General features: G+C 47.8%; 5 protein-coding genes across 5 annotated transcripts; 2 read left to right on the forward strand and 3 right to left on the reverse strand.

Annotated features, from left to right (window-relative positions):
* Window positions 1–735: 735 nt before the first annotated feature.
* On the forward strand, window positions 736–1,488 carry FTJAE_4902 (uncharacterized protein; the record flags this gene model as incomplete). The annotated part of the gene is made up of 1 exon (XM_037351354.1): window positions 736–1,488. The coding sequence occupies one exon, from the start codon at window positions 736–738 to the stop codon at window positions 1,486–1,488; it is 753 nt and encodes a 250-aa protein (XP_037207911.1).
* A 493-nt stretch (window positions 1,489–1,981) lies between these two features.
* Window positions 1,982–5,741, reverse strand: FTJAE_4903 (calcium-independent phospholipase; the record flags this gene model as incomplete). Its single annotated transcript, XM_037351355.1, has 6 exons — window positions 1,982–3,241; window positions 3,293–3,872; window positions 3,925–4,024; window positions 4,465–4,928; window positions 4,986–5,068; window positions 5,127–5,741. The coding sequence occupies 6 exons, from the start codon at window positions 5,739–5,741 to the stop codon at window positions 1,982–1,984; spliced, it is 3,102 nt and encodes a 1,033-aa protein (XP_037207912.1).
* A 710-nt stretch (window positions 5,742–6,451) lies between these two features.
* FTJAE_4904 (uncharacterized protein) lies at window positions 6,452–8,192 on the forward strand (the record flags this gene model as incomplete). Its single annotated transcript, XM_037351356.1, has 7 exons — window positions 6,452–6,624; window positions 6,685–6,837; window positions 6,883–7,046; window positions 7,098–7,489; window positions 7,542–7,727; window positions 7,778–7,987; window positions 8,040–8,192. The coding sequence occupies 7 exons, from the start codon at window positions 6,452–6,454 to the stop codon at window positions 8,190–8,192; spliced, it is 1,431 nt and encodes a 476-aa protein (XP_037207913.1).
* A 396-nt stretch (window positions 8,193–8,588) lies between these two features.
* On the reverse strand, window positions 8,589–9,470 carry FTJAE_4905 (uncharacterized protein; the record flags this gene model as incomplete). The annotated part of the gene is made up of 1 exon (XM_037351357.1): window positions 8,589–9,470. One exon carries the CDS (start codon window positions 9,468–9,470, stop codon window positions 8,589–8,591), a length of 882 nt encoding a protein of 293 aa, XP_037207914.1.
* A 2,417-nt stretch (window positions 9,471–11,887) lies between these two features.
* FTJAE_4906 (atypical ABC1 ABC1-A kinase) lies at window positions 11,888–19,482 on the reverse strand (the record flags this gene model as incomplete). The annotated part of the gene is made up of 18 exons (XM_037351358.1): window positions 11,888–12,041; window positions 12,096–12,131; window positions 12,180–12,319; window positions 12,380–12,420; window positions 12,467–12,517; window positions 12,570–12,691; window positions 12,746–12,761; window positions 12,814–12,957; window positions 13,013–13,420; window positions 13,494–13,527; window positions 13,589–13,884; window positions 13,937–14,073; window positions 14,162–14,362; window positions 14,418–14,621; window positions 14,684–14,972; window positions 15,459–17,745; window positions 17,791–17,820; window positions 18,250–19,482. 18 exons carry the CDS (start codon window positions 19,480–19,482, stop codon window positions 11,888–11,890), a joined length of 5,823 nt encoding a protein of 1,940 aa, XP_037207915.1.
* Window positions 19,483–19,584: the final 102 nt, after the last annotated feature.

The raw sequence follows: 19,584 nt of genomic DNA on the forward strand, positions 1-19,584 counted from the left end.
AATTAACATCATGAGCAGGCGTATGCAATTGCGTACAGAGTTTCAAGCACAAGACTCTTCCTTAAAATGAATAAGCATATTCTCTTTGTCCGAGTTGATCATTTGCCGCTGATATGATACCTAGTAGCAAATGGGATTTGTATATGTGGGAATGCGCCGCTACCGAGAACCTCAACTCTCTGAAATGGCACACATGCTCTAAGTTAACAGAGGTCCAGCGTTGGCATTGCCTGTCGAGACTATGCACTTGGAAGAATGATCAAACTTGCGTCAAAAGGATAAGCCAATAGTTACGGATTTACTGGCCACAACGTTCCTCTTTCTGCACCTCGAAGCTTGAATTGCTCGTCTATCTGCGACATCTTCACAACCCATCCTGGAGATGGTAGAGCCCGGATATAAGCCCAGCCTTACAAGGGCGCCTAAAAGCGTCATAAATAATCTCTGTACTCTGTAAGACTACGGCAGTGCCTCCCTCAACGGCGTGAAGATCTGCAGATCTTTCCCATAAGCAATAGCGATGCGGCTCTCACTTCATGGAGAAGCTTCGATCACAGCTACCTGTTGGATATATACCGACAAGAAGTAGCTACCAAGGTACAAAAATGATATCAACTTCAGAGAACAAGACAGTCAAAACAAACACTCGATCATAAACATCCTACGCAAACACATCTTTTTTTCATCATTTCTATATCCACCTAGGTACTAACTTATTACTCTACACACCCCAAAATGGGTCACTCAAACTCAACACTTCAATTTCATGAACTCTCAGCTGCCGGAATTGAAAAGGGAATTCCGCCCATCATCCGCGTCAGTTATGAATCAGGCTGGAGTAAATTCTTCCGTTATGACTTCGAACTCTTTCTCGATGGCCCCAACGATGAGCCTATGTACACACTCGACTTCGAAAAGGGCATACGCGGCGATATCGTCCTCTATAGCGGACCATCCCTCGACTCTTCAAAACTGGCTGTTTCTGGTAGAGGGTCATATTTTGACAAAGAATATTTGATCCGCTTGCCTCCAATTTCCGGCATTGCTCCTCAAGACCAGTTCCTCTATTGGGACTCAGAACTGAGGACATGTTTCTGGTTTGACATCCAAGTCGGCCATGGCCCAGACCAGCGCATAGAGGGTTTCGAATGGCGACACTCTCGGGGCCCTGAAGTCGAGAGCGTTGGTCAATCATGCAGGGGCGGACTCAAGCTCGTCCGTCTTGGCAGCACTAAGGGGCAGGGCTACGGCTACTCCAGCGACGGCAAGGAGGTTGTTGCTGTTTGGGCGAACGCAAGGAGTTTCTCGAGCTTTTTAGCTGTTGGAGAGTTACAGTTCCTAGGAAGCGGTGCTACAGGCGAGTTGGGTCAGTTGTGGGCGCTGATGGCTGTCATGAGCTGCATGTCCATCTGGCAGAAGGAGGCGAGAGATCGTGCTCGTTCATCGCACGCAGGAGCTGTAGCAGCACCACCAGCACCAGGATGTTGAGGAGGAGGATGTTAGTCGATGCCTCGGCTTGTATTACTTGTGTTGTCCCTTGTCAGCGAGTGTCTCTTTGTTCAGAGAGGGTCCTATGATATCCATGTTGCAATAGTGTCTTTTCCACAATAGAAATTGAAGTACCTCATATTCATTGTGTCACAAGATCATGCCACAGTGAATTTGTTAATGTGCTTTCAATGGTAAAGGAATCAAGCATTCCCCCATGAGTATCTGAGCTGTACCTGCCCCGTGCACTGCCGACTGCTCAACCCGCCCCCACCATACCCACAGTAAAAAAGTAGTCTCACGATAGCTTCATCGATAGGCAAAAGACATACAACAGCGGGGATTCGCTGGTCGTCACCGACCCAACTACTAATCCGCCCCTTACCAGCTTGACTATGGGAGAGCGGACGGGATCCCGTATTTTCTGGTAGGTATGGTCGTATGTATTGTCTTGCCCGCCAAATGCAGATTAGATCCTGACCTTGTTCAAGCTTCAGGGGTGCCTTGCCCTCTCAACTAGACGCTCAGCACACATGCCGATTTGTTGTTGACCCTCGTTTGAACTCAGATAGGCCTCGGCCAGACATTCAATCTCATCCATTCGTTCCACAGCGGCGAGGTCAATGGCTCCGAGTTCAAGCGTCCCGTTGAGTCGAAAGTATCCTTCCTTCCTGATATCTGCGAATCTCGGGTCCTCAAGAACAGCTCTGTGATGCTTCTCTGTGCTCGTGGCCATGTTGATCATGTAGTTCATGAAACCTGCAAGGCCTGCGCTTGCGTCTGAGGCTTGGTATGCACCAGTACCAACACTAATCACGGTGGAAATCTTGTCATCCGGGAACTCCTGTTTCGCTTCTTCGATTACTTCAATGACGGGGTTATTACTCTCGAGTCCACCATCGAAGTAAGAAACGCCGCCGGCTTCTATGTGTGGGAAGTACATTGGTGCTGCTGAGGTTGCTCGTGCAGCTTCCCAGATTTTGAACCTTTCAGCGGGAGCATTTGTTTGTTGGTCGAGGGGTTCATATGATCGTATTCTCTTCACCTTTTCCTCGTACTTGGGCACGGCGCAGACGAAAGAGTACGTAGCAGACTTCATGTCGGTGATGAGAGTCAGGTCCTCCACTGTGCAGCCGCTTTGCCTCAGCATAGCCGAGTCACTGGGAAGAAGGTTTTCTTTGACGGTACGACAAACGGCTTCTTTGAGTTTATCGCCATCAAACCATGACCAGCTTAGAGCGACATTGCTTGCTTTGCGGAAGCTTTCCAGGAAGGGGACCTTGAATTTTCTAGAGAACACTTCCTTGGACAGTGACTTGTAAGCTTGAATACAGAGCTGAGTGTCCATCTGAAGCCGACCGAGCATGATTGCTAGTAAGCCTCCTGTACTTGTGCCGCCAATGAGGTCGAAATAGTCGCAGGGCTTTTTGTGTTCTGCACCAGGGCCTTCAAGGCGACGTGTCTCCTGCATCAGCCGGCCAATGACGATGATGCTAAACAAACCCTTGACACCGCCTCCATCAAGTGACAAGAGGCACAGACCCCGAGATTCAGGCGCCATAGGCCTATGCAGTCGAGTTTCGACGTCCATTGCTCGAATCATGAACGAATCAAGAGCGTCGAGTACACGAGCGAGGTTTTCATCTCGTGGACTTTTGAAGCAGACGAGAGACTGGTGGTCGAGATCCAAGGGCATGGTAGGAACGGGACGGGAGACCAGAGTTGATTCTTCCTGAGTAATGAGAACACGTCTCTGGGCTCATATTAGCTTCAGATCTGGAATATGAGTGACAAGATTACTGACACTCAGCCCGCCGGGTCCCTTGGTCTCATAAAAGCAGTTGATGAGGAGGTTCTCTCCACCAAGACGACGAAAGGCATGATTCACACGAAAGGTGGTATACATTGCCTTTTCCAACTCATGGGAATGGCCGCCCAGTGTACCAGCAGCTCCGCGACTCAAAGCTCTCCAAAATTCAGGGACTTCAAGCTTAGCCCGACTCATGTCTCTGTCTTTATGGATTGCCCCAAAGAACACGTAGCCACGAATCTGGCTATGGAGCGCTTTGTACTCTGGATCATCTGTGTTGGAAGGGTGTGTAGCAACATACATCTGCTTAAGAACCGTGCCACCAAAGCTATGACCGAGGAAGATAATGGGTGACTTTGAGCGGTTCTCTTGACGGCGGTCTCTGATGATATCGTGAATGAGGCCATTTATGTCGGGAGGGTGTGCTGATAAAATAGAGAGCATATCTGGATAGTTGAGAGAGAGGATTCTGCATGATGGGAACTTGGGTACGAGGGCGTGCTTGAGCCAGCAGTATCCGAAGGAGCTCCAGGTACGATTCCAATCGCCTCCTAGACCATGAAGAGCTATGATACTGAGAACAATTTGTTAGTGTTGGTTTGATAGCATTGTTGAGTGCTGCTTACTCTGCAGATGCTTGATCCGTTGCGTTGGTCCCGCCTGTAAGAGAATGGATCGTCCGACTACTATACGATGCCATTCTGAGTTGGTAATGCAATTTTGAGACTGATGGACAGTTCAGTACCAAATTAGAGTCCAATTTAAGTCTTGCATGCTCTTGTCCCAAGTTCCTATTTTTGGTTATTGGCCCTTTATGAGAGCCAGCATGCAGTTATTGCCTCGAAGATGCTAGCGACATGCATATGTAGTGGCATTTCAAAGACAACCAACGGCTTGGCTGAAAAGCCGGCTGGGGCTTCCAAGACCTCGTGAGACCGATGGACCAATCTAGGCCGAGTTTTATCAGATAGAGACATGGGTATTGTACAAGCAGCCACGCGAGGTACAAGATGCTACTTTTCCAATAGGGTATCATTTGTGCCGATCAGGCAGACATACTTGAACACAAACACAAATGTTAAGACAGCCTTCAGTTTCACTCAGACCCCTCACGAGAAGTGCAATTGATAAGAGCATAGAATCAGGCCATTCATTGTCTCACTCACCCACAATGGCCATAACCTCAGCCGTCGCATCAGAAATAGCACGTATCCCACCCGTAGCCTGCTCAATGAGCTTCTGGTCAATAGCCTTCAACTTCGCCTTTGCAGGAAACTGCAGAATATTCTTCAAGATCCCATCCAACCTTGCCGCCATCCCACGCCTTGTCTTCTCGTATTGACATTCCTGCAGTTCCTGTGATATCTCAAAGATGTTGAGCCTCGCCTTCTCTAGTGCCATCTGCACTTCACACAAAGTCTTGAACGCTCTGCTTGATTCTTGACGAATAGTCAAGTTTGCGGTTTGGATCTGCTTGATTTGATCCATGTAATGGGCGCAACTGTCGTGGTGATGACCTGATTGTGCCATTTGGAGTTGAAGCGACTTCAATTCTGAGTCGTGGCTTTGGACGAGAAGCTCGTGTTGTTCTTTCTGAACTCTGAGGGCTTCTTGTTGCTCGGAATTCATACTAGGAAAGGTAGCAGTTCGTCAATGAGGGCCATAGAGAGTAGTTTGGATGACTTACAGAGTTTTGACACCGGCTACTATTCCTACAGAAATACCAACAACCGGCATTGCAAAAGCTCCCGCCGCCGCAAGTACCGTAACCTGAAGATCGAGAAGTCAGCAAAAGATCGAGTGGTGCTTGCACGGGTGGCGATCTCACCGCTCCCCATGTGTTTTTCCAGGCTCTTGCAGAGTCATGATCTGCAGTAAGCTTCTCAAGCCGTTGGATCTGCAGCGTCAGCTCTGCCATTGCCCCAGAACACTCCACATCCTGATTCTGGATCTGATATTTGAGGTCCTCCAGCTCCTGTTTCAGCTCAGCTTCAGCAGCTCTCATAGCTTGAAGATTCTCCTCAACTCCAGAGTGACTAATTTGCGAAAAGTCCTTCTGGAAGCGTGTGGTATCATCGATACTCTCTCCTATGACCTGCCCGGCGTACTCGAACTGCGTCTCGACCTTATGCACGCCATTCTTGAGTTTCGCCGTAGTCTTATTCACGGTATGTTCTGTTCGTCGATCAATGCCGATTAGACGAAGAGCCGATTTGAGATGTGGACTGCGGTCGTGCCATGCGACAAGACGTTTGTCGTGTTTTCGAACGAGAGTTATGACTTGGAATAGACTCTTGACGGCTTTCTCAAGTGAAGAACGGCATCGCTCGGATTGTGTTGCTCGCATTTCCCAGTCGGCTGCTTTGAGGGATTGATGCTGCTTTTGCAGCACAGTCAAGCGAGCATGGAAATGGTCCAGCGAGATTCCTCCCGAAGTTGACATTTTGGATATTGAGGCCAATTTTTGTAATCGGATACAATGCCAGGATTGAGGGCAGGAGTTGAAACTACTCGGCTATCCTTGGACTGCGATGCCGAGCCTGATAAACCCATACACTTTTAAGACTCGGTAGGCTCTCTCCTACAGTAACCAAGACACTACTGCATGCATGCAGCCGTTGTATAACCTATCACGCACTCCTTTGGGAAGAGCTGAAAACTAAAATGCGGGCGCCTAAACATGCATATGTTAACCCCTGTCTCTGAACGAGGCTTTCTTTGGCTTTTATCGTGAGGGGGGCCTCAGGGAGCAAGAAAACACAAGACCTAAGTTTAGGGTGATAAAATAAACTCTATAAAAGATATCCTAAACTTAGACTAAATTGCCTAAGTCTTTTCATCAGTTAGGATAAAGGTCTCAAGTTTTCTTTCCTCCCCTAGCGAGGATAGGCTCAGCGAGGGTTGAAACTGCCCTTAGTTTGCATATGGAATTCCCTAGTGAAGAAAGGTGCAGATGAAACGTTGGCACATATACATTGAGGTACTTCCTGGACATGGGTAACCCCTCTTACAAGTAAGATCAGTTGGCGCGGTGCTTCTGAGATATGATGTTTCTTTTCCTTTGTCATTCTATCAGTGGTCAACTAATCGCCTTTAGACTTTTTATCTGCTGTAACCAGTTCTTTGGGAAAATCCAGTATCGCCAGCTCCATCATGGGCAGCTTAGTTCGGTTCCCGGCCGAGATGTCTCCAGGACCTCGGGATAATCTGTTAGAGCCTTTGATCAGAGCCGAATTGCTCACTCAGAAGCTTCAGTTGTGTCTCTATATTTCAACGACAAGCAATGCCACGTCTGTCTTTCTGGTAGATGCAGATGGATTCCCAGGGTAAGAGACTTCGTTCATGCCAATAAGCACTTTTGTCTCGGATACTGACACCATTACCAGGAGTGACAATCTATCTACCGCCCTGGCCGAGCATTGCCATATGGGACTTGACAAACTCGTGGAAACACATGGAGCTTTCTACAGTATCTACATGAAGACCAAGTCCATGATACAGGACACGGGAACGGCAAGTGCAACGAACCAGCTTGTGGTGTATTAGTACTAAATTGCTGGTTTCCAGTTGAACGCACTTCAAAGTACATTTGGTGTTCCCGGCGAGAAAGCATCCTTCGATAGGCATCTCAGGAAGCTCACAAACGCAACGGAAGTATGCAGAACACAATGCGATGAACTTGACAAAAGTCTTCAAGCCTGGCGTGCTTCAGTCGACGAGTTTAGTCGTCGTATCAGCAAGACCAAGGGTTAGTTGCTACTAGACTCCTACAGGTCTACAGACTAATTAATAATGATAGACATCATGAATCAGCAAGAGAACGCAACCAACAAAGAGATCGGCACTTTGAAGACCGAGATAGACGATCAGATCTTCAACCAAAATAGAGCTCAAGAAAATGAAGATGCTGCTCGAGCCCGGCGAGAGGATCTTTCTAGGCAAAAGAACAAATTAGCGAACCAAATTGGAACTATCATCCAGTCTGCTGGTTCTGCAAATATCGGTGGGAAGATGCTCGTGGCTGGAGGTCAGATGGCTGCTACCTGGATACTCAACCTCTGGGCGAACAACGATCTCCAATCTGCGCAGAGCAACATGCAAGATCAGCTTGAGAGGGGCCAGGAGTACAGAAGACGTAAGGAGGAGGCTGAGGTCGACATTCAGAAGCTTTCGACACAAGCTAATGAACTGGTAAATGCCCTTGTGCCCATCTCAGTTACACAATACTGACTCACCGGTACAGAAACAATGCATTGAAGTATTGCAGCCTGTTCAATTGCTGCTTCATGGGATTATAGATTGTCTCCGTAATGCTGCTATTCATCACAACGAGATGCTCGCCAAAATGCAATCATTTCTCGAGAGTTGTTCTGAGTCCAAGGATATAGCCACGGGAATTCCAGATGGGCTATCCTTTGGAGATACTCTGGTAAACTATCCCATAACCCATTTGACTGCATACAGAACTGATGTTTATAGGATTTCCTAAACGAAATTCAACTCATGCGCCAAGGTGCACTCGAGATCGGACACTGGTCGCTCATCTACTCCAAGGTGATCCAGCAGACAATGATGAAAGGCTTCCAGCAGAACGAAACAAAGTTCTCACATGAACATATACTTTTCACCATCCAACAATCTCGTCAACAGGCGATAGAATCTGGAAGTGCAAAGCTTATTGCAGGCCAGGTACCACTCGCTGTCTTTCTGAGCTCGTCAGGTAGACTAACGTCTTGTCTAGTTGAAGCAACAGCACGAGGCTGAGGTAGAAGCCATAAAGAAAGATCACGATGAGGTCGTTGGGAAGCTAAAGAGGAAGAATGAAAAAGAGCTCAAGAAGGTGGCGAGAAGTGGAAAGATGAGAAAATTACTCCCCTTTTCCAAAGCGTCATAGTCTTCTTTGAGCTTGGATTCTAAGTCAAGTTGGAGGTAGAGCAAACACTTTCAAGCAGTTAACCACACTTAGATATATGTAAGGGAAAGCCTCAGAATGGTGTATGAGCTTAGTTCTCTCAATTAGCTTCAAATAAGAGCTACTGATGATAAACTATCTTCTGGTTTGCGTAAATGAACTTCCGCCGCCACTGCCCACCAAACCGGTCGCCCCTTTTACAACTCTGCTATCTTCATCGCCCACATTGAGCACGTCTTCGATATCAGCATATGCGTCAGTATTCATAGATAGAACTGACATTCATCATCAGCTCTAAGATCCCAGAAAGTCCCGTCCAACAGACAGTTTGCAGGTTGGTTACCACGTAGAGCTGAGACCGGAAGAGCCCACTTCATTTTAGTCGATTTTGTGATTTCTGCGCAACTGAACATCCCCTGTACCATCGAATTCAAATATGGCAAATTCTCCATTCTTGATTGTGCCAACAACTGCACCGCCGATCAAGGGCAGAAAGTAGTTCGTGTCCATATAAGCACCCAAGTCGAAAGAACCATAGCCAGACTGGCTGACAAATCTCTCCAATCTTTTAACCTCGCTCGCAAAGACCTCCTCTGGGACGTGAATTTTGATGTTGTAGCCATTGTCCCTCATTCGGTTCCTAATGACTTCAAGATGCTCCTCGAAGGCAGTTTGAGTGTTAAACCCCATCTCCACTAAATCGCGACCGTTAGACAACTCATTGCATCTCGAATGCAAGTTATTCATGATGTTGACTTTTTGAAGCTGGTCCTTGTTGCAGGCCTCGAAGAAATTCTCAGATGGAAATGCCTGTACATCCACATATTTGATTGTTTTGTTGTCGAACCGGATTGCCATCCGAACCTTGTGGAGTTCATACTGCCCGTATTCATGAAATCTGGCTAGAATATCTCTGATGGGGAAAGGAAAAGGCTCACCATCTGATGGGCTGTGGAGGGTGAGAGTGGCTGTAGCATCAATGGGAGTTGTAACAGCATAGGCGAGGAAGTTGCTGAAGCGCCGAAGTCCTAAGAAGCCTATGCTACCAGTGGGATGAATGGGTCCAAGACGAGAGACATCCGGAGACTGAACGAAGAGCTTGTGGATGAAAGGTCCAAACGAAGGACAAGAAGACCAGCGTCTAACATCATCCTCCTGGGCAGCAATCAATGCATGTAGCATTTGAGGCGTGCCCCCGACCTTGCAGAAGAAGTCAAAATGGATCTCGGTAAGATCAAGGTCAATCTCTGAGTTCGACATGGTGATATCGAATGATGGATTTGTTGTGAGATGAACTAAAGACATGACCGGGTAATTGTTAGTTGGTGATCGTATATGTTGACGACGTGGCCGATGCTTACCTCGACGATTTCGAGTGAAGTGAAGTAAAGTGAAGTGAAGTGAAGAAGAGAATAAAAAGATGAGAGAAAGAAGGAAAGTCAGTGGGAGAAAAGGGGGGTATTTATACTTGCGATGAAGGAGGCTGCTTGGCACAGTGTCAGTCTGATTCACTGTCAGCACTTCTCATCATAACATTAGCTAACTCAGATACATAAAGCTACCACATAAGGAACAAACCGCAGTGCTAGAGCACCTAGGGAGAAATATAACTGACCACAGAAATTTTCCCTCCCGAGAACCGGCTCTGCTTATCCTTTTCTTTGGATGGACAAAAGTGAAGACCAAGCAAATGCGTTTAGTATGAATATCTCGTAGAATCTACTGCGGTACCTCAATTCTGACCAATTTCTTATCTAAATCACAGTACAACTTATGTTGACAACAGATGTGATCTTGATATACCGGAGACGATAGGATTGCTACTGTAATCGTTGTGTCCCACGAAGCTATTCCTTTCCTCCAGTGGTGCTCTCTTCATTACCCCTGAGTTTCTGAGATATCAACTATTGTCCTTTCAGTGTCCTTGAGACAAACCTTTGCTTCGGCAACTATTGTCCTGGTTCTCGGAATATGTAGATGCTGCCCATAGACATAAAAAGAAGGCCGATAAAGAATTTCTGAGACTTACAATCTTCTGTCAGACTTGATGCTTTTTGAGTTGTATCACCGTGACAGTGAGTAAGGGCTCTAGCCCCTGACTGAAGTCTACAGTACAGACAGGGCAGTTATTGTACCGTCATGTATCAGTCAATGTCTGATAACACTTTCTCTAAAGGACTGGCTTCGTGGTTGCCGTCTCCCGTCAGGCCGACTTCCCAGACATACCTAATCTGCAACAAACGGAGGAACATGGGGCTTAATTACGTATTTTATAGCTCTTCCCGACCCAGGAGACTGTGGGTTTATTATATAGCCGGCCGTTCACCCCCTTTTTTGTGAACCAGGCAGAAGAGGCTGCCCAGGTACCTCGAGTCTGGCCACTAAAAAGAAGTGCGCTGTTACATCAGGCCGGTCGAGAATGGCCATCCATGGCACTGAAACCTGGAAGTAGTACATGTCAGATGTCGAATATCGGTTAAGGGTTCATGGATTTACCTTAGAAAAGGACTTTGATTACTCAGAACACGACCATTTGATGTGTAGTAGAGCTATATGGTATATATAGGAACTGGTTCAGACATGCATTCTTATGCTATCTTGAGGAAATCCATATCTTCCAAGCTGCGCGTGCTCGAGAGACTCCCCAATAACTGAGAGGGGAAGTCTGCTTTATAGACTTAGGCACTGAAGCACTAGTGTAAGGCTCACCTAAGTTTTGGAGACTACTCTTGTATTAGTGTGGTCCAATGGAGTTCCAAGAGAGACTCACGCCCTTGAAAAGTACACCGAGACCTGAGTAATTGCTTGAGTGCCTGCTCTGACGATGTAGCGATGTAATGTTTTCGCTTGTAATATATTATTCCACTTGTGATCTAGAGATCGAGATATCTGAAAGAAAAGTCAGGACCTTAACCCTAAGTGATAAAAATACTTAGGTAAATTTAGCCTAAGTTTAGTGGACTCTTTACTAAGTTTATTTCGACACCCTAAATCAAAGATCAAAGTACTAAGTGATCCTTAGCTGCTATAGTGAATAGGGGGTGTGGTTCAGAAGAGTTAACTTCAAGATGGAAATTAGCAGCTTATTTATGCCCGTCTCTGAGATATTTGTTTCTTGCAGGTTTATGTTTTACCTTTGTTTGTTCTTGCTCCTTCATTTGCTAGGCGTTGAGACGATTTCATGTTGACTTGTTGACCGTCCAACCCCAGCTGCCTATACCTCAGAGACCAAATGCCATACCTGGGCAAACTAAAGATAAACAATCATCAGACAAGCAAACGAAAACCTAGGTTGACAGATCCTAAGCTCATGTTTTTGCAATTGCTATCTTCATCATTCATTCTCTTTACTCCCCGAAACCGATGTCTCATTCATACGCTTTCTATGACGGACCTCATTGCAAGCTATAGTATCACAATCAAGCCTGGGGCCAAGAAGCGTGAGCTTAGACTCGAATGATACAAGTTCATAATACTAAGTATACAATTTTCCAGTATCTCTTGAGCCCAAGGATCGGGTAATTTAGCCACGAGACTTGTCGTTAGTTCTTGTAGTCTAAGTACTAACAAAAGTCAGATTGCTAAAGTGCAATGGACATGCTTGAGCTTTGTTCTTTTATATTCTGATGGATGACTATTCAGTCATATTTGTCTCAAACACAAAACAAGAGCTTACTCTATGTGGAGGCACTTGCAGCCTTCTTCTTCTCCAGAACCTTTTCCAGAGCGTCAACCCGCTTATCAATCTTCTGGAAGGACCAGCCTTGGAAGGCAGGTGGGTAGAACAAAGGACGAAGGTCAAATCTGTGGTCGTCGGGCGAGTAATTTTCCCTGGGTAAATGTCAACATCTGCAACACAACACAAGATTCAAGAGGCCCGCTTACACATGAACAGCTGGGGTTGCCACAGCTTGTTTGTGACTACATTTTGTTAGTAAAAAGCCATTTCTACATAGGAGTGTTACTTACCGGTTGATATAATGGAAGTGGTAGAAACGCTTCACCTTGGTGGCGATTTCTCGTGGAGTCAGTTTGCCCTCTCCGCCCCATTCTTCGACAAGTCGTAGGAACATGCCGTAGGGCCCTAACTTGCTCTCTTTACGTAGTCGCTGCAACAAGGCGTCAGTTTCATCGCAATATTGGCTTTCATCCGTAGCTGGTTCACTTACTCCAAAACGAGCTAATTCGTCATAGGTCATGCCCATATCAACTGCGGACATTAATGAGTGAACTTTCGATAGGAGATGATCACTTACCCTCGTCTGACTGAACATAATTTTCAGTGATAGGCTCTAGCTCAGCCGTGGCTATTTTGGTGTTAGTCGTCTCATGGCCCAACCAGGGTGATAGATATCGTACGTGTAGCATGAATGAACTCTTCCAAAATCGGCATGTCGAAGTTCTTGGCCGCCCATGAAATAAAACTCTTGAGATCCCTTTTGCTAATAGCACCGATAGGGTTGAGATCGGCGGAAGAACAACTGCGTCGTCTATTAGCATGATTCGCATCAGTGGTACGCGGGAGAAGCACTTACTCGTACTTGGTGAGGTCTGGAGATATCGTTAGTAAAACATCGTGGTACGCTTTTCAAGGCACACTCACATCCTCGGAGACATTCGTCAACGTTGCTGGATCCTAGAACAAGCAGGCTGCCTCCTCCTGGTCGCTGCCGAACTGTTGGTAGCATCTGAGCGTAGTAATAGGCGATGACCATGCGGCTGCGTGCCTGGATATTCTGAAGGGCCACTGCAAGAGTTAGTATATCACGTAAAAGGGGCTTAGCATACGTAAAAGAACGTACAGTTTTCAGTCGCTGATCCACCATGAACCTTGAATTTAGGCTCGAACCCCGTGCCTTGAGTGAGCAAGTTCTTGGTAGCGTGGAAGGTATCGTCAATGTTCATGTCAGTGTGGTAACTACCGATACGCTCGGCAAGATCCTTGGCACGCTGTCGAGTTTCCTTGCTGCTCTGCTTCTCCATACCCATGTACACCGTGTGGAAGATCTGGTTGCAGAACTCCTCGGGGGTTTCGGGGAGCTTCTCCGAAAACACAGCAATTCTCTTGACGTCTTCGATGACCTCCTCGTTACCAGCCTTGATAGCCTCAACGACGAGTCTGCACATGCTGAATACAATGGTAGCGGTTGCACAGGAGTCGATACCTCCTGAGAGGGGGACCAAATAACCAGATGCCCTGCTTCTACGGACTGCTCAATAGTCAGTATTTGTAGTTCTTTGGATGCCAAGCTCCGACAGCCAGGGCGACAAGGGCAGACGTACGGTAATCCCAAAGCCAGCAAGCTGGGCCAAGAGCCTATGTGTCATCAAGTCAGTCTAATTACCCCACCAGAGTTCTGTCTGACGGATGAACGTACAATTTCTTCCTCAGGGACATGATAACGGGCTGGTTGAGGAGCTGTAGGGGTACGAAGGAGGTCAAGGTCCTCATGGCCCAGGCTGAAATCAACCTCGATTCTCTCATACACAGGTGCTTGCACAGCCTGAAAGTTGCGAGATGGTGCGAATCTATAAGCGCGGACTTCCTCGAGATCAACCGTCGCGGTAACAACTTCGACATCGTCCAAGCTGAACTGGGAGCCTTGAGCCACGATCGAGCCATTGACCATGATGAGAGATGCACCATCGTAGAGAAGCCTGTCTCCATCAGAGCCTAGAGAATCGTCAGTTCAAGCAAGGTTGAGGCGATTGTTGGAGGAAAATACCAGACTGATTTGCATAAAGGTATACACCACCACTCTTGCGAGTGGCTTCAGAAATTAGAGCAATACGCTCATCAAGCTTTCTTAGTGTGTGATGAGAGCCGGAGGAGTTGGTGAAGATTTCCACGCCGTTCAGAGCCCTGTTAAAAGTCAATCATAAGCCAGAGGTTTGATAGCACAGTATTTTTCCACTAGCATCATTTGAGTCGTTGGGCGATCAAAACATACATGTTAATGTGAGGTGCCTGGGGGGTAAAGAGCTCCTCGCATGTCTCGGCGGCGACAGTTGTATCATTGAGGGACAGAACAACATCACCGATGGGAACTTGTCGAACGCCCTGGTGCTTCTGAAGAGCAGGAGGAAGATTGAACTTCTCAACATATCTCGGCCTGTTCCAAGGAGTGAAGAATCGGTTCTCCCTGAAGTTTCTATACAACCATGTCAGCCAGACAATCTAGCCTAGGTATGGACAGTAAAGCATACCCATCGTTGGCAAGATAGATTTTGGGGCGAAGGCAGAGCAGTTTCCCATCCAAGATAATAGCACGGCAGTTGTATCGACAGCCTCTGTGCATGAGAGGAAGACCAACGTCGATGAGAATGCCATGGAGTTCGGTGTCAGTCAAGATTGCGAGGAGTGACTCCAAGGAATGCTCGTAAACATCAGCCTCAAGGAAATGGTCGAGACTATTCAATTTATCAGTAACGCCTTGCTATCAAGTATACAACTGGACCAGAATCTGACATACCAACCATAGCCTGTAATCTCGAGCTCAGGGCCCGTTCTAAGCGTAGCTCCAGCTTCCTTGGCGAGAATGATACTCTTGCGAATTCTCTTCAAGTTACCCTCCCAATCCAACACCCACTGATTGAGAGAACATGTCGCCAAAGTGATCAGGTCCGCCATCTTGAACTGAAGATGTCCAGGGAATTGCTTTCGAGGGAAGTGAAGGTTGATGACTAGTATGAAGAGATCGAGGTGGGCCTTCAGTTTATGTGTTCGCGCGGGGTAGAAGCTTGCGATAGCGGCATAACTTACTTTGTTTTACGTGCAACAAGCTTCCGTCAGCCTTTTTCCCCGAATCAGTTTGATAAATTATGTTTTGTGCACCGAGAGATATCTATGGTCTTTCATAAAGTCTCCTCAGTCCAAATATTCTATTGCTTGGATAGGCCTTACGATCCAAATATCTCATCATGACTCCCATTGCCCCACTAGATCTAGACTCATGAACTCAAGATACCGATTCATCTCCGATCGTCCGAATAACAATGACTTGAAGATTGTAACAAGACATTTAGATATGCAGACAAGTTTGACCCTGCCTACAGCCTTCTGATGAGTATTAAGTTGTCAAATTGACTTATACAATAATTGAAGTGAATACTCTGTGTCAGGCATTGTTATTATCATGAAATCCCGTTTCTATTCTACACCCCTCGACCGTTTTATCATCTAAATAATGTTACACATGAGATTATATGGTACATAATTACACTTGACTCTCCGTCACTCTCACCTACTATATCCCCCCTTGGCAAGCGCATCCTCAAACATGGACTTGCAAGGGACCTTGCTACCCAATTTGGCACACAGGAGGAACGCACCGCTGAGCTTTCGGTGCAGACTGTATGTCTCTTCTGGTGGAGGTGCGAGTCGCTCGTGGAGCATGACAGGGATGAGAGCCTTGACACGCTCTGTGATGGTCTGGTCTTTGAAGTCGTAAATATCGGGTGCGTTGGCAAGGAAAGGCTCCGCAAGTGTAAGAACAGACTTTGTGTGTGCTTCAACCATGGTGCGACTCTCATGACCTGTCAGGTAACCCAAGCTCTCTGACAACTCCTTGACAGCGGCCTTGTCGGATCGAGAGGCCGCAGCGAGAAGCTGCACATATTGTGTGACAAACTCATCAGGATATTCACGAGATGCGCCAAAGTCGAGCAGCTCGAGCTTGTTGACATCCGCGTTGTAGAGAAAGTTTGTCCAGTTTGGATCCGTCTGCATAAAGCGAAACTCTGTGATCTCACGGAGACAGAGTCGAAGAATCTGGGTGCCGATCCAGTCGCGTTGCTCCTGGGTAAAAGAGGTGATGCGAGTCACGCCGATACCGTCCATGAAGTCCATGGTCAGTACTTGCTTACCCGATGCCTCGGGATAAACATTTGGCACCATAAAAACATCCTTCTCGCTTGATCCGAGAAGCTCCCTATAGCGTTGAGCGCACTGAAGCTCTCGCTCATAGTCGCATTCCCAACCAAGCTCCAATCGCGCATTGTCGATGGTTTTGTTGAGGTACAAACCCTTAGGGAGTAGCTTGGTAGCTGTGAGGAGAATGCTCAGGTTGTCGAGATCCGAGTTGATCGAGTCAGCGACACCAGGGAACTGGATCTTGACAGCGACTCGTTTGCCGTTCTTTAATATGGCCTTGTGAACCTGTCCGATAGAAGCAGCAGCGATAGGCTTCTCCTCGAAATTGCTGAAGAGCTCTCTCCACTCAGGACCGAGGTTTGCTACTAACACGCGATCGCGCTGCCAGGCAGGCATGTAATCAGCGCGATCCTGGACACGCTGGAGCACCTGTTGAATGGGCGCAGGGAGCATCTTGGTGTCCTGGAAACTCATCATCTGGCCAAGCTTCAAAGCAGCACCACGCATTCGCGAGAGCTTTGCAACCAAACGCTCCATGTTCTTCTCGCTCAGGAGGACAGATCCCTCGCCACCACCGCCAAAGGCTCGGCTGAAGCCTTCGGTCATGGCGCCTCCCAACATACCTGCTGCAAGACCACTATAGTTCCAAATTCGGCTGATACGAGACGATGGGACCTTGGATTCTCGTAAAGCATAGGGTGTCTCTGAGGGCGTTATTGTCTCCCCAGCAACCTCTCTGGCAGCTTGAATGACACCCCCGTCGATCTTTTTGTCGGTTGTAGGGGCTAACGGAGTGGCCTTTTCTGGTTCAGACACGGAGCTTTCCTCCACCGGTTTCTTCTCAATGGGCTTCTCCTCCAACTGTTCCTTCTGCACAAACTTCTCAACAAGGGGCTCTTTCTTGGCTGGCTCTACAGGCTCTACGGGCTCCACTGGCTTGAATACTGGCTCTTGAGGTTTTACGGTCTCCTCTTCATAGCTCTCTTCGAGGGGTGGTGGGCGCGGAGGCCAGTCTCGCATGGGATGTGGCTTCACAGGACCCCCAACTCCGGGGCGTGCAGGAGGTGCTCCAGGCCGACCTTGCTTTCGTAGAGAGTCGAGGACTTTGGAACCTCTCGCGGTATGGAAAATATTGACGTCGATTCCAGGCGGTAGATCAAGGTCATCCTCTTTCGCCGGTTCCGATGTAGCCTGTTGCTGTAGGCTCGGCCTGAAACTTGGTATCGGACTACTGAAGGGTGCTCTTTCTGCTCTCGTCACATCAGGCGGAGCATTTTGTTTCGGAGTCTCGACTATAGGTTTCGTCTCTCGTGCTGCCGGTGCAGCTTGCTCGTATACGACCTCATCGCTTGCCGCCGTAGCATTTTGTGCTTTCTCTCCCGGCGGTGAGCCCCTTTGAGCATTTCGCTTCCTCAATGCCGCGGCAACGCTCGAAGTTCGACTGTAGGTATCGATCTGACGACCTCGGAGCGCGACATGCTTAGCGGCGACACCCCGAGAGGCATTGAGCACTGCCGCAAGGTCGATGGCGAAGTCGACGAACCTCATCGGGCTTAGGCGGCCTACTTGGGCCAGAAGCACATTGAATGGAGGTGATTGATATTGTCTGGCTTGCTGGCGTTGGCTGCCAGCTCGGTTTGGTGGGTTGGTCGTTCCAAGGTCCTACGAAAAAAGTCCATGATCTAATCGATGGGTCATGCAACTAACGGGTTCCTTGTAAATGACCTTGTCTGAGAGCTGAAGGAACCAGACACATTATTCGGCCATTAAAAAAAATATTATCTGAATTTCAATTCTATTTCCTTTATCATGTAAATAATCCAGGATGGTTGCGCTTCTTTATTAAGCCGCTGGAGGTATCGTGAAAAGTATGTAGCGCCAGCACAACACCATGCTATTAAAAAGTTCGACGAGGATAGTGACTGGTCATGTGAAAACAACCTGATGGAACATTGGAGCAATTTTTAGTCCATGAATGCACTTGGGGAGACGTGGAAGACGTGGGAAGCAAGAGAAGCCCCGAATCTTGTCACCACGGTATCTCCGTTACTTCTTTCCAGATATTGAGCCAGGTCTCTTCACTGATCTCAAAAGTGAGCCTCTGGGAGTCATGGGCTTGGAATTCCCAAATGAGCTCCCACTTGATCCACGTCCAGGGGTGCCAACCTTACTCCAAAGCCTTTGTGCTGCAGGTGTAAGTCCACCATTGACCCGAGGACTACTAGGAAATTTTGGAACCGGCGTCTTGTCAACTCTCCCTGTAAGTCCATTCCTTGAAGATTCCTTCTTCGACTGAGATATCCTCTCCACCATGCGTTCGTGTAGACTTTCTCTGTCGCGTTGCTCTTGCAAGCGGAAAGGGTTTGGAGCTGCATCTCCCGGGCCTAGGTTGATGATAGGAGCAGGAAGGACTGGCTCCTCTTCATCATCCTCGTCGTCCACAAAAGCATATCCATTAACTCTTGGTGTCTCGTTTCCGCTAACGATGCTAGAGTCTCGGTCATCTTTCCGAGGCTTGCCGGCAATGGCGTCTCGCACCGCTGACATGGTTGGAGATGACGGTCTTGGTGTAATGCGCGGTTGTGGCATTCTCGTGTTCTCGTAAACTATTGACTTTGGAGCCATCCTTGAGGATTCTTCGGCCTTCTGAGAAACGGTGAGGACACCATCGTCTAACCCGTCAGGTCTAAACATCAAACTGTTTCGAGGGTTGGCATTCCAGGAATCAGGGCGAGCTGGTCGGTCGTCTTTGTCCTTGATGGCCAACAAATCCTTCTTGAATCCGTCATCTATGAGGCTTCGGGTTTGGCTCAGTCGATCCTCAACCTCTTTCTGTTTGATCATTTGCTTTGACGGCAGTTTGTTACCGCGCCAAAGCCAGGCATATTTGTCCGCCTTTTTCTGATTCTGTTTGTCGACGAGCTTGTAAAAGCTTTCATTATCCTCACTTGTGTAAGTATCTTGAAATTTTGTTAGGCTCATGTTGGCTCCTAGCCGTGGTTGAGTATCCGGAACATGAGAGGTAACTGAAGCTGGCGTATCACCGCCATATGTTGAAGGTGTCCTGTCACCAGAAGTGAAGGAATTCGGCTGTGACGAGAGAGGTGCATTTCGGCGTCCTGGCGTCATAACATGCTGGAGTCTTCGGCCCGCACTTGAGATCCAAGCAGCATCCTTTGACTCCAGTGCATCTAGATACTCTTGCTGTATCTCAGTTTGAAGGAGTCCTGGAAAGAAGTCCCGGGCGATGATTTGCGACAGTGCTTCTGTGTAGGTGTCTTCGTCAAGTACCTTCTTGGGTCGTTTTATCTTTTTGGCTTGAGGAGGCGGGGGCATCAAGTCTGTATCTGTCCGCTTGCGTACCAGCGCATTTGAGGTGACTGACCCTGATGAGTCCATGATGGGCCAACCCTGGGCGCAAGACGCGCACCAGCCGTGGAAAGTACACTATCAGTGATGGATCGTGTTTTCTAGTTGCGATATGACGCTAGGTACGGTTCA

The sequence above is a fragment of the Fusarium tjaetaba genome (assembly GCF_013396195.1).
Source record: "Fusarium tjaetaba strain NRRL 66243 chromosome Unknown NRRL66243_c0000092, whole genome shotgun sequence".
Classification (NCBI taxonomy): domain Eukaryota; kingdom Fungi; phylum Ascomycota; class Sordariomycetes; order Hypocreales; family Nectriaceae; genus Fusarium; species Fusarium tjaetaba.